The 13,558-nt window shown below is 33.9% G+C and overlaps 2 protein-coding genes across 2 annotated transcripts; one reads left to right on the top strand and one right to left on the bottom strand.

Annotated features, from left to right (window-relative positions):
• The first annotated feature begins 129 nt into the window (after window positions 1-129).
• LOC149398529 (Transmembrane proteins 14C) lies at window positions 130-2,283 on the top strand. Its single transcript, XM_089615286.1, has 3 exons — window positions 130-449; window positions 1,107-1,194; window positions 1,909-2,283. Exons 1-3 carry the CDS (start codon window positions 251-253, stop codon window positions 1,979-1,981), a joined length of 360 nt encoding a protein of 119 aa, XP_089471412.1. The 5' UTR covers window positions 130-250; the 3' UTR covers window positions 1,982-2,283.
• Window positions 2,284-8,199: 5,916 nt separating this feature from the next.
• Window positions 8,200-13,208, bottom strand: LOC149398528 (uncharacterized). The gene is made up of 7 exons (XM_089615569.1): window positions 12,730-13,208; window positions 11,410-11,550; window positions 10,942-11,307; window positions 10,365-10,610; window positions 10,059-10,151; window positions 9,509-9,709; window positions 8,200-8,693 (listed from the first exon to the last, which is right to left on the bottom strand). Exons 1-7 carry the CDS (start codon window positions 13,069-13,071, stop codon window positions 8,478-8,480), a joined length of 1,605 nt encoding a protein of 534 aa, XP_089471695.1. The 5' UTR covers window positions 13,072-13,208; the 3' UTR covers window positions 8,200-8,477.
• Between the last annotated feature and the right edge of the window lie 350 nt (window positions 13,209-13,558).

Raw genomic sequence — 13,558 nt, 5'->3', positions numbered from 1 at the left:
ATTTCCACCAGTGAAAGGGCATTTCTGAGATTAAATTACGAGGGGCATAATCGGAAATCCAGACTAAAAGTAGCCCCTTTTGACCAGAGCACTCTTTCCACGCGCCAAATAGTCGTTGACTCGTGAAACTTTTGACCAAAATCCCTCTCTCTCTCTCTCTCTCTCTCTCTATCTGCGTTTCTGATCCATATTCCCTGAGAAAATCTGAGAATTTTCCCGGGAACCAAACAGAAGCGAAAAGAAAAAAAAAATGCACGATTTCTGCTTCACGATCCCGTACGGCCTGATTGTGGCGGTCGGAGGACTGATCGGATTCCTGAAGAAAGGAAGCGCGGCTTCTCTCGGCGGAGGTCTCGGCACCGGCTTCGCTCTCATTCTCGCCGGTTATCTCAGCCTCAACGCCTTCAAGAAGCGGAAGAATTCCTACTTCGCTTTCATTCTCGAGACCGGTAAATCTGAATTCGCATCTCTTACTCTCCTTTGATTCGATCGGCATTAACGTGCTTCAAAATTTGAGTTTAGTTTAGTTTGTTTGTTTGTTTGTTTGTTTTTTTTTTTTTTTTTTTTTTTTTTTCTTTTTTTTAATCGTATTTGATTTGTCTTCTGAAATCGATAATTCTGTTTGCGTAGTTTTGTAGCTTAAAACTGATTTTGTTCTGTTAACAATAGAATATCCTGATTATTGTTTTCCTTTAAATGCTTTTGACTTTTTGAAAGGTTTTCATTTTCTTTACTAGTCAAAATTCTAAAATTCAACTGAAAAAAACAAAAAAAAAACGTTTTCTTTGGTTTTTTATTTTAGCTCAAAGGAGATCTGATAATGTAGAGTTTGTTTTCATGGCACAATCTGGGGAATCATAGCTCTGCTATAAACTTTTCATTTCAGAAAAAAGTGCCTATGATGAGTTATACAGTTTATTTGTATTTAATATTGTACATTGAACAACAACTAATTAAAAAGGTTATTGCAATTCAAGTTGCTTGTACAGCTTCCCTGGTTCGTTCATTCTTGTTACTACAATTTTATCTAATTACAACACTAAATTTATTATCTTTGGTAAACAAAAAAAAAAAAAAAAAAAAAAAAAAAAAAAAAAAAAAACCAGTTTGTGCAGCAGCGTTGGCGATAGTGATGGGACAGCGTTATTTGCAGAGTTCCAAGATTATGCCGGCTGGTATCGTTGCTGGTATCAGGTAATTTGAATCGTTCTTATTATTCTTCTCCGACACACTGTTTCTTAGCATAACCCTCTTTTAGAGAAACATAGAACATTAAGTTAGAACTCTAATATCTTTGTTCTCACTCTGGTTTGCCTTTTGATTTTCCTAAATATGGGTTCTTAGTGTGTGTGGTCTCACTTTGGTTCCTGAAAAAAATTTTCGAGCAAAAACGGTACTCAAACTATTAATTTTGTTGCATTTTAGAAATATTATTATTATTTTTTTAAATGACTAAAATCCTACAAATTTAATTGCTTAAGACTATTTCGATAAGAAAACTTGTTCAAGGACCAAAATGCCACCTGCTAAATAGTTCTAGAAACTATTTGCGTTAAAAAGCCTAGATATAAAGATAATATTTTTTTTAACCAGCTCACCTGTATATACTATGAAATTACTTAATCTGCGCGTTCGTTACAGAATTAGTTTCAGGTGGATTCTGTAACAATCGCTTAACCTTTTGTTTTATATTTCTAAATTGTTTTGCCTATTGACCCAGCCAATAAATGTTCACCAACATGCTAAATCATAGAAGAAAAAAAAAACTCATTTCGATTTTGAGGCATTTGAAGTGTTTTGAATGAGGTTTATTAACTCAATGAGGGACATGAACTAGATGGACTCAGAAAAAAATTTCTTTTAATTTGCATTTACAACCCCATATGATTTTGTTTATTTATTTTGCAGTGGTGTCATGACTGCATTTTACTTATTCAAAATCGCAACTGGTGGCAACCATTTTCCGGCCAAAGCCGAGTGATACGACTCTCAGCAAATCTATCACACTTTCTAACGTTCATGCACTGCTCTTAGCTCCGTGAAAAACAGCCGATAATGGCTTTTTTTTTTTTTTTTTTTTTCTGTTACACTACACGCGGCTTTGCTGTTGTATGCCGAAATTCTTCTGTAATTTTCTATGAACCTATACAAGTGATAGGTGTTAATGATAGGATATTTAACTCGAAGTTTGTAGTCAATTTGATTTGATATTTTTTTTTTTTCTGTATTAACCTGTCCTGTCGTCTTGTTGACAATATGTTATATATCATCTTCCTTGGACGAGAGTTTTCCCTTATTTCCAATTTACGTATTGCCGAAATTTTGGCTTCTTCTTTAGTGATTTTTAAGTCAAGTGATATGCATGTAGTCACCAACTTTAAAGACCATATTGTTACTAAAAATAAAAACTAGATGAAACTGTTTCAGCTATAAAGAAAAATCATGGATCGAACAATTTCAGCAACAAAAAAGAAATAGACACTAAAATTAGAAAACTTATAATTAAGTTGGGACCGTCCCAGCATTTAAGTCTTTCATGTATAACATAACCACTTCATTAAAAAAAATGGACTATAACCAGATGTACCAGATCAACATGCATTTCAAAAAAAAAAAAAAAAAAAAAAGTTTCTAAATCCCCAACAGAAAGCTGAAAATGAGTCAACGAATCATTGGAGTGTATAGAGACGTGTAGGTCCTTTCAAAAAAGTATAGAGACGTGGGGGGACGCAAAGTTAGGTCCTTTTGTCGTTTCCAAACAAATAAAATAGAAACAAACGGCATTAATTAAAATAAATAAAAAGAGAAGAAACCGGTCTAGAAATCGTTTTTTCAAAGTCCCGGTACCGGTATGTACAAAACCGTTCACTTTCCGTTTTTTCTTGGATTCCGAGGAAACCGTCAACTTTTCGGTTGTCTTTAGGCAAATTTTCACGCATTCCGACGAAAACTTATCGGTAAGTGGTCAAATACCGATAATTCTTAAAATATGATGATATTTAGTGTTCCTCACGAAATTTGTCATTAGTTTTTGATGATTTAATTCAAATTCTTAGTTTTCTAACTTCATTATTGCATTTAAACTTTAATTGGAGTTTGCATCCAATTTTTTTCAATTTTTTTTGTAACATTGGAAACTAGGATTTAGATTTGAATGTGTCTTTTACTTTTTTTTTGTTAAATTAGTTGTAGAATATGAAATTTTATGTATAATTAGTTTATTTTTAAGGTTATTAAGCTATATAGCCATAGCGCTATAGTGGTTTTCTAAAACAGCACACCTTTCGTTAATATGCTGTAAATAGCCAGAGTCACTTATTTACAATAGACGAAAAGACACTTATATCTCAGGCGTTTCCCACCCGATATTATTAGCCCATTAATTAAAAAAGAAAATCAAATTTCGGCCTTAACTGCTCGCGCGGATATCGAGGGATATTCATTTACACCAGAAATAAACCATCACACGTAACCCGAATCTCTATAAAAAAAAAAAAAAAAAAAAAACCCCAGAGACAAACCCTAAGCGGCGATTCGAAATCAAAGGAAAAATCTGACCGGCGTTTGAAGATCTAAGACCGAGTTCAAACCAGACGGCTCAGAAGAAGGTATGCATGAACGATTTACTTACATGCGACAACAATTTTTAAGAATTTTGGTTGTTCCGAGATTTTTATTCATCGAAAAACCATTTGCTTTATTTCGGGAAGTGGGTTACAGTTTTGGGTTACGATTGTTTGGGGACGAAATAGAAAATAGAAATGGCTGTCGTTTAAAGGTGTGAAAATCAGTTTCGAGTGAAAGATTGAAATGAGTTTATAAATTTTGTTTCGGTATGGGTTTGTAATTCTGAAAAATTGTTGGTCTTGAAATTTTTTTTTTCCAGTTATTAACTGTTAATAAATTGTGAATGGACATGCCCTTGACAAGCCCGAAGTTGATCCTACTCTGCCAAAAAAAGATACCAAAGAAGGTGCCGATTCCGCACCCCGTCAAAAGATCGGCCGACACGAGCGTGTAGGAAATTTTTTGGATGCATAGATTAACCTGTATGTAGGAATGGTGTAATTTTTGTTGGTTGAAATATGACGTTATGCTCAGTAAATCTATTATTTACAGAACATAACAACTTGCAATCGTTATGCTTGGGTAGATGTAAATCAGTAAATTATAGCAGGAAATTATAGCAATTAACAAGAATGCTCAACATATACTCCCCCTATTCAGGATACTTTATAGTAAATAAGTCGTAAAATAAAGTAGATTATTTTGGACGTCCTAAAATTCTGGAATTTTAGGAAGAACGCTGAAAAGGAATTCAATTTGAATTTCAAAAGGTATCAATAACTATTCCGAAAATAAATAACAGATTGCTAATAAATGGGAAAATATTCGGGAACTCAATTTACTGCTAATTTCTGAAAATAGAAACTAATTCAAATTAAGCAAGCGGTTAAATTTTTGAATATCGCTGGTTATTCAAATTGAAACTTCCTAATCGGTTTCATATTTGATTCAATTTTTTTTTAAATGCCTAATAAAAAACAGGTGGCCGAAATTAAGAAGGGCAAAAATGTAAAAATTAAGAAGTTAATAAGATGCCACGTATGCACAGTGACTATTTATGGAATATTTACTAAAAGTTGGCTAATTCACAATTTCTACAGTTTAGGTGGCTCATATAGCTATTTTTTTTGAAATTTCATTGGTATTTTGTTGAATCGAAGTGCGCAATTTATACTCTCAATTTTTCGGACATATTCTTTCAGCTTAATATAAATGACATATATCTCCCCCATAAATGTGTTATATTGCAAATACCACTTTTTCGTTTATTTTTTACCAAAAAAAAAAAAAAATTGAACTCTCTAAAATACCCTTAATGAAAGAACTCTATAATTTCTATTCATATATAAAAAAAATTAAATAAAAAACTTTCTTTACAAAAAGTTAAGGATTTTTTTTAAAGAGAAGTTTTGATTTTTTTAATATAATAGTAAATAAATATATATTCTATTAAGGGTGTTTTGTGGAGTTCAAATTATTATTATTTTTTTTGTAAAAAATAAACGAAAATGGTAGTATTTACAATATAACAATAATAAGAAATGAAGGAACTAATAAAGTTAGTCTTTTGTTTTTACTCAGGAATCTAAAAGTCCAACTTAATCTCTAGGGGAAGTCAAGCAATTGCTTTAAGTCTCCTCTAAATAAACGTTTATATCTAAATTTAATATATTTTAGGTTTAAATTATATAGAAAAATATCTAAATTTAATATATTTTAAGTTTAAAATATATATTATTTAGGCCCGAATATATTAAATAGTGTAAATAAAAATTTAAAAACTTATGAAAATAAATTTGCTTTAGCCTCAAAAATTTTAGAGCTGGGCTCAATTCTAAATTATATTTGACGCGTGCAACTTCTGTGTTGTGGTATTAATGATAATATTAAAACACACATAATATATTTATTTTGTATATAAAAATAAAAACAATATGAAATACTTCCTTATTTATTGTGGTTATAGTCTTATAGACGCAGTCAAGTTTACACAATAACGATGTTTTTTTTTTCCGTCTTTCTTCTATCAACTTGTGAAACTGACATGACAATTAATAAAAAAAAATTTATGAAGTCGTTGGTCTTAGCTGAGCTGGCCAAAAAAATTAACACAAGCAAGTATTGAAACGTCTAGTTTTGAATGAAGTTTTTAATCACCATGTAATCATCACGTTAAAGATGTGGTCCAAGTCATATTAATCCTTATTGAACGGTCAGTAACCAGCCAAAACAATTTTCTATGAAGTTTTTCGGATTTGAAAAGTAAACACAAACAAGTCTGTGACCAACATAAATTTAGTTATACTCATAGGTCACTTACGGACAAAATTGTCGTCGTATGGCATTATCAAGTTGTTAAACTGATATGACACCCATTATCAAGAAACGACATTTTTACTTAATTGCTGATATAGTACATTCACTAGCCAACCAATACATTTTTCCATCAAGTCTCCAGTCTTTTCTAGGTTTGAAAAGTAAACACAAGCAAGTCTTTCTTGACTAACATAGAAATTAAATTAAAGATGTCACTCTGTTTATTATCAACAAATGCATCGTTAGGCCCAGGCCTAGGGCCCCATATGTGGATGAGCCCCAAAACATTTATACTTTTTGCCTATTTTTAAGAAAATTTACATTTTTTACCTTAAAAATTTACATTTTTGACCCATTTTCTAAAAAATTTACATTTTTTACCCTGAAAATTTAAATTTTTATTATTATTATAGGGCCCAAAATATTGAATCGCCGAGAGCCCCCGGTGAGTTTTGGCCGGCCCTGTAGCCAATCTTGTCTTTTTTTTCTTTTTCTTTTTCTTTTTTTAGGATTTGAAAAGTAAACACAAGCAAACAGGGATGAAGTCATGAATTATCGTGTCAATGAGGGCTAAAACTAATATAGACTTATAATGTTATAGATATAAAAAAACGAAGTTGATAATGTTAGGTAATTAGTTTTATTGTTTATACAAAATGAAGAATAGATTATACAATTAAAAAAATTAATCATAAATACATAATACTCCGGATTAATTGCAATTATAAATTTATTCAATGCTGGTAGAACATTCACTAGCAATATTTTTTTTTTCGAGTTTGTTTAGGGGGTCTATACTTAGTAGTCTATATTAACTAACCCACCTTGAAGTTTGAACTTTGAACTAGTCCCATTCTCTTAGAGATATAACATGAATTCCTCAAAATAAGAAAAATATAACATGGGAAGAAGCTGGTGCATGATAATAATAAAAAGGGAAGGGATAAATTTTCAGCATATAGGCAAACAAGGAGTCTTACAGATTCGTTTCAAGCTTTTATTTATTTATTAATATGATCTTTTTTACATCAAGTTTCATGGATCATATTTATTAATAAAAATAAAAGTAGGATCATATTTTGAAGTATCAGGCTTCGATAAAACTGTCACAGACCGGCAAATGAAGTCCAAGAACAGACTGGAACAAAGAAGAATTGCTCGAACGTGTCATGGATTATATGAGAGAAAAGGTTAAACCAAAAATCACAAACCATAAGATGAGCATTCTTTTTTTCTTAAAGAAACATGGTTGTGTAGTTTTTTTTTTTCAGTCGAATGAACTCGAATACTTCGGTTAAAGAAACACAAGTCTAGAATACCTCCAAAACAACGAACTTAACCGAGCAAAAACTGAAAACACTCGGTCCAGAAGATGACAACATGTCTAGTCTTTCAAGCATTTGACGAATTCGATTGAGCAAACTGACCCCATGACAATGTTCATCGAGAATCCAATGATTTGAATAAAAACAGACACAAACAAGAGAAAGAGGGAATCTTCCTGCCCAAAAGGAGCAAGAAAAACCATTGCCTAGTACCAAAAGAAAAAAAAAAAAAAAAAAAAACCCAGAAATGACTTATATAAAAATATACAGCTCTTGTAACTTGAGGGTTCAATCCTCTTAAAGACCCTCTTTCGAGCTCTATACGATACACACAAAGAACCATCGGTATTCTATTCAGCATTTTATCTTCCTTTTATCGGGGCAACACATCAGAGAAATGGCTCGGAGAGAGAATTAAGTACTTTCCAAGTTCATATTCACCGGCGACGATAGCGTCACTGAAAACAGTCAAACCAATTCCAAGAAGATGATTTTGGGAAATTGGTGTATGTTGGAGCTTAGCGGTGATGACCATACGCGGGTCAGAAGCACGTTTATACTGTTCCTGAAGCCCGAGTCGCCGAAGCAAAAAGAAGAGATCATAATTTACCTCGAAACACATTGGGAATCCAAGCAACGAATCACTGGTAAATAATTCTCTCTTCTTTAATCATACGAAAGCTTAAGATTGCTCAAGAAAAAAAATATTACTTTTGAGAAGACATACTCAAAATACGTGTACGAAGCCAGTAATTTTGTTTCTTTCGTGGTTTGAATGTCGATTAAAAAAAAAAAAAAAACCCACCGAATTTGACAAAATTTGGCCTCTTTTTTGTGGAATTTCCATGGAAAACCGACAGCGTTTCAACGAAATGCAATGTCAAATCAAACAGAAGAGGAAGAAGAAAACCCCCACCGAAACTCAGTCTCTGTAACTAAATGTCAACAAAATTCTACTCTCAAACTACGTTTCAGATTAAAATGCGAACAGTGAAAACAAAAGGGCATTCAATTCTCCATCTGCTAAGAAAAGAACACAGTTCTTTCTTTCTATTGCATAAGCGTGGCTCGTGAAGTTATTTAACCGGGTTCTTTTAATAAAGAAAAATAGTACTACAAACCCTATGACTGACTATCATATTTACAAGGGACAATAGGTTCAAACTACTATGCAACAGTTTTAGGGACATAGCATCATTATCAATGAACCAGAATCGGCGACGACGATGAGTAAAAAGAAATAACCATCGCGAGGGGTTTTCAATCGGTTCAGCAATTTGGTTGTCTTGTGTACTTTGGAGGCAGTGAAGGACATCTTTCGTTCATGTGCGGGTAGGGTTCCATGGTGTTGTATTTAGGTAATTCCATTCGATACTTCCCGAGAATCTGACAGTACGGCATTTTCACATCGTCATTGTCATTGCACCACTTTGGCAACCGGCTCGGATCGTCCTCGAAGAACTTGAGGCTGTACGCATCCTTTATCTGAATTTTTAGGAACCATAAATCAGTACTAAAAACAAACCCGTCTCCTGGAGAAAAAAATAAAAAATCTCACTAGAATGAAATTCTTTTTCTACATATTCAGGAATCAGAAGTAGCATATATTTGTTGGATATCTACAAAATCAATTTCTTTTTTAGGGTTTTTCGTATGATGCGCTAGATATGGTGTGCACGGTCTAGTCCAATTTAAAACCAGTCTCCAAACCAGACCAGACCGTTTAAAAAGGTTAAAAAAGCTAGATTAGACCAGACCGTTTAAGAAAATAAACTAAACAGGACGAAACCGTTTTAGACCGGTTTGAATTGTTTTTTTTTAGGCCTAATTTGATAAGAGAATGGAATTTAAAAAAAAAAAAAAAAAAAAAAAAAATACATATCTATAAATTAAGATGTCCAACGAAAATGAGTAGGTTTAAATGTCTTCGATTTTTTTCATACAAAAAAAAAAAAAAAAATCCATAAAAATTTAAGGAGGTCCGTCCAGTCGCCTAAACCGCGGTCTCATATTTTGAAACCAGATCGGAACATTTTAGACCACTCTAAAAAATCGGACCGGATTGGATAAAAATCGTTTTAAACCGGAGTGGTGGATTTAAAAAACCGGTGGTATGGTCCGGCTTATGGTTTTTCCGATTTTTTCGCACATCCTCAAATATTATGATGAGGATTACTCAATTGACAGCTGACACAATCAACAATAATGAACGGGGGTGTGTTTCCGCAAACATTTCTAGTAGCAATACGGAATTATATAAATATATGACCCTGGAGTTATTCTGGATAAAGTAAACTAACCGTAAATTCTGTGACTTGGATAGAGCTAGAAATTGGACCAAAAAGTCCGGCTGCCTTATACATTTCTAGAATGTAGGCAACACAAGATGTCGATCTCCCATCAGTGTACAGCCAATCATCCTGCTCGGGAAGCGCCAACAGTTCATCAAAAGAGGACCCGCGTCTCTCTGTTTCAACCAGAATTTCAGGAAGATCGAGGTCCTGTATGAAATATATACAAGATATGAATGTGCCTTTAATGGAGTAGGGATTAAAGTAAACGAATACCTACGAAGATGAGAATCCCTTCCTTAATTTTTTTTCTTTCTTTCAGCCAAAAATAAGTTTTCAGATTGTTTGCTCAGTAGATGCCATTTGGATGTGGTGTACAAATCCTTTTCACAGAAAATCAGGTCCCGGTAGATCATTTTTTTATTGTAAACAAAATGAAGGTGAAGGTCATTTCTGTTACTTAGGAACCATTTACAAAATGAGTTGACAAAAACATCATCAAACAATACCTAAATAAATTGCTACAGCATTCAAATTCGATAGTTGCAACTTGCAATACCTGAGTCCCAAGTCTCTTGTTCAACGCTTCATTCCACAAGTTAGCAGCGTATAAAGGCTTTATCTGGTTCCAAACTGTCATAAATGATGCGATCTACAATTTGGAAAAGAAAAAAAAAAACCTCTGAGACCCAGTAGAACAATAAAAGGTTTTAAGATCTAGATCTCCGTCGCGAGCAAGTGATAAAAGACAATCAAAATGTAACAAGGTCAAAATCAAGTAATTACGACAAAAGATTCTAGCATTGGATCATTGCACAAAAAAAGAATCAGCACCAACTATAAAATCAAGATCAGAGATTCATACCAAATGTGCATCCAATGGAGGAGGATAGTTTCCATTTTTTGTATCGATCCATGCAAATAACAAGTTATGGTATCCATACGGTTTTCCATCCATACTCCTCGCGTACTCCCAAGCAGCGGTCTCGTTGAATTTCGCACGCAAATCAGGGTGTAAAGGAAGCAATGCGATATGAGGATTGGAATCATCCTCATTCACCTCGAAATCCCACCACTCATCCCATGGTAGCACAGCAATAACATCTTCTCCCTATAAACATCAACGAACGATCCATCTTAATCAGTTTTCTCATTCCCTTGGACCAAACCCCAGCGACACAAACGGTGATAAGGCTCGTTGAATCATAAATACCACACTTATGCAACAACAACTATCACACTGGTAAGACCCTGAATCTATCATTACTCACAAATAGGGAAATACAAGGTATCATAAGCTTTTGTGAGGCTTGTTCTCTCCCTCGGGAAACATCCCAAAATTTCATTCAGTAATTGCGTAACAATCGATTTCTAATTACGATACTACCCTTAAGGTCCTAACTCATTCATTGTCCACTATTTTAGGATTTAGATATGGCTACCTGATCGTTGTCATGCCCAGATTCACCCACCCACAGTTTTCCTTCCGAATCTCTCAAGCAAACAGCGGAATGGCCGGCATAAGATCCACTAACCCACTTCTCCAGGGACTCGAAACCACCCCATCGTCCACGGATCTTTGATAGTGCAAGGAAATCTCCTGAGTGAATGTCATCGGTATTAATGTCTGTGATCCATGGCTTAGGACGCTGATCGAACGTGGCCCCCATATGCTTCTTGAGAAACGCGACATTGGAGTTCTCGCCCCATTGAGTGTTTGTGAACAAAGGAAAGACATCCCACAACGCTGAAAGTGTTCCCAACATCCCCGCTTGCATGAGAAAAATGGAAACCCCCTTGTTTTTAACCTGAAATATATGAAGGCAAATATCGGATGTCAACAAAATGAAAGCCTTAAATTTATATTTGGACAAGTCTGCTTAAAAAAAAAAAAAGAAGTAAATACTCACATATTCGTACTCGGCTTTCCCTTCCCATTCTTTGAGCTCCAACGTATGGTCTCGGGATATAAAGTAGTAATCCCATGTTACACGGTACGGAGTTGCAAAGACGTATAAATCCATGCATGTCCAACTATGGGCCTTGCTTACCTGAATCAGAACACACATAATATTTATTTTCTTTTAGACATATAATAGAAAGAGATTCTCAAAAAATGCATTAAATGTGTTTCGGTCAACTCTTCCTATAGGCAACTATTTCACGAACATCACGTCCCATTATGTATTCCCTATAATTTATGAGATTACGAATTTCCATTATTTATGCTGAAATTTTTGTACCATGGTTAGCCAGTAGGAAGGAAAAGGAACAATAATCACAATTTCGAAGACTAATTAGAAATCTCAAAAGCCACAAACCAACAAACCATCCCATCAAGAATCTTCCATAAGTCAGATATCAGAACAGGGTCCACAAAAATCTCAACTTTCCAGGTAGAAAAAAAGTAGAATTACACTTAACCTCACTAATTGAAGTCAAATTCCAATTCCACGAGTCAGAGTAAGCAAAAGTTTTGTATTTATAATGACAGATCAAACTGAGTTATTGCTTTAGAAAGTCAAATACCACCACCTTCAAATTTCAGAAAACATTTTTTTTTTATTGAATACGGTACATCTCAAACTTCTGGCCAACTAATATCAAAACTAATCAAATAAAACATATACTTTACTAGACAGTATCAATACTAGAAAAACTGAGCAAGCTCAAACACAGCAAAACATGCCTGGTTTTCACAGAAGAAACGCCACAAATATCAGCCACAGGAAAGACAAAAATCTGTTTTTCTTTTCCATGTACAAAACACTGTAAACTTCAGAAAATAACAAAATCAAACTAATAGAAGTACTATCAATAACACTAACCTGATCTTGCACTAATAACATATCCAATACTTAACTCTGATTTCAATCCAACTCAAACACAGTTCAAGTACTATATCAGCTACAGTATTCATAATAATCCAAAACAGCCAGGTTCCCCATTCTAGTATCATCAGTATAAAACATCCTAAAAACTACACTCAAATCAAATTCAACAAAGTTATTTTTTTTTTCTTTCTTTTCATTTTCAGTTAAAGAAAATGAATAATGATTCAATAGAGCCAAGTCTACGTATTTTTGTATCCCTAGTACAAAGCAACGTACACTACACTCAAAGTCAAATCCAACATATTGTCCTTTTCCATTTTCAACAACAAACTGAGCTAGCTCAAAAAACACAACAAACGTACACAAAAATAAAAAATTTGTAGATATATGCACAACCTTGATGTGAAGAGTTCCACCACCGAACTCGGTCCCGGATTTATTGTGGAGCTCGAGCCATGCCGTGTTCTCGTAGAAGCACGCTCCTTTCCATTCGACTTCGGCGCCTCCTTCCGCGGCGGAGCCGACGAAGCTCGGCAGGATATCCACGGCGGTGTTGAGCGATTTGATGATCGGAAGCGAGAGTCTCCGCGGAAGCAGAGGAATCGCGTCCCGAGGATCGATCGGAAGCTTCGGCCGCCAGGAGCCGGAAATCAGAGCAGCGAGAGCAATGGCTGACAAGAAGACGACGATCAGAGAACGAGACCGAAACGACGACGACGATGAAGAAGAAGAAGCCATGGATGGATGGATTTGAAAGAAGCTGAGAGAGAAACAAACTCTCACTCCCAACGTGGAACTCGTTTCTTCACAATATTCATTTCCCTTTTCTTTCTTTCTATGGAAGCGACTTTTTTTTTTTTTTTTTTTTTTTTTTTTTTTTTTTTTTTTTTCTCTAAAACATATTATAACCGCAATATTATATATCTATATATGTTTGGAACTTAGGAATATACCAGGGACAAATAAATCCATCTTTCTTTAGTTTTTTTGGCCGTTTAAAACTTTAATTTGAGAAATTCAAGACAAATTAGATTTTCTTAAAACTATTTTTTTTTTGGGTCTATTTAATGTTGCAAAAATTTGTTTCATTCTTTTAACTCTTTTTAAGATTTTAGATAAAATTTTATTTTATTTAAAAAATAATACATCAAGCTCGTAATAAATTAATGAGCTAAATAGTAAATTTAATTAATTGAAAATTTAATTAAATTTATAATTTAGTTAA

The sequence above is a fragment of the Urtica dioica genome, chromosome 5 (genome assembly GCF_054948205.1).
Source record: "Urtica dioica subsp. dioica isolate 48M chromosome 5, U.dioica_male_clone48M_v1_H2, whole genome shotgun sequence".
Taxonomy (NCBI): Eukaryota; Viridiplantae; Streptophyta; class Magnoliopsida; order Rosales; family Urticaceae; genus Urtica; species Urtica dioica.
Note: the sequence above shows the minus strand (reverse complement) of the source record. Positions and strands in the feature narration are given on the sequence as shown.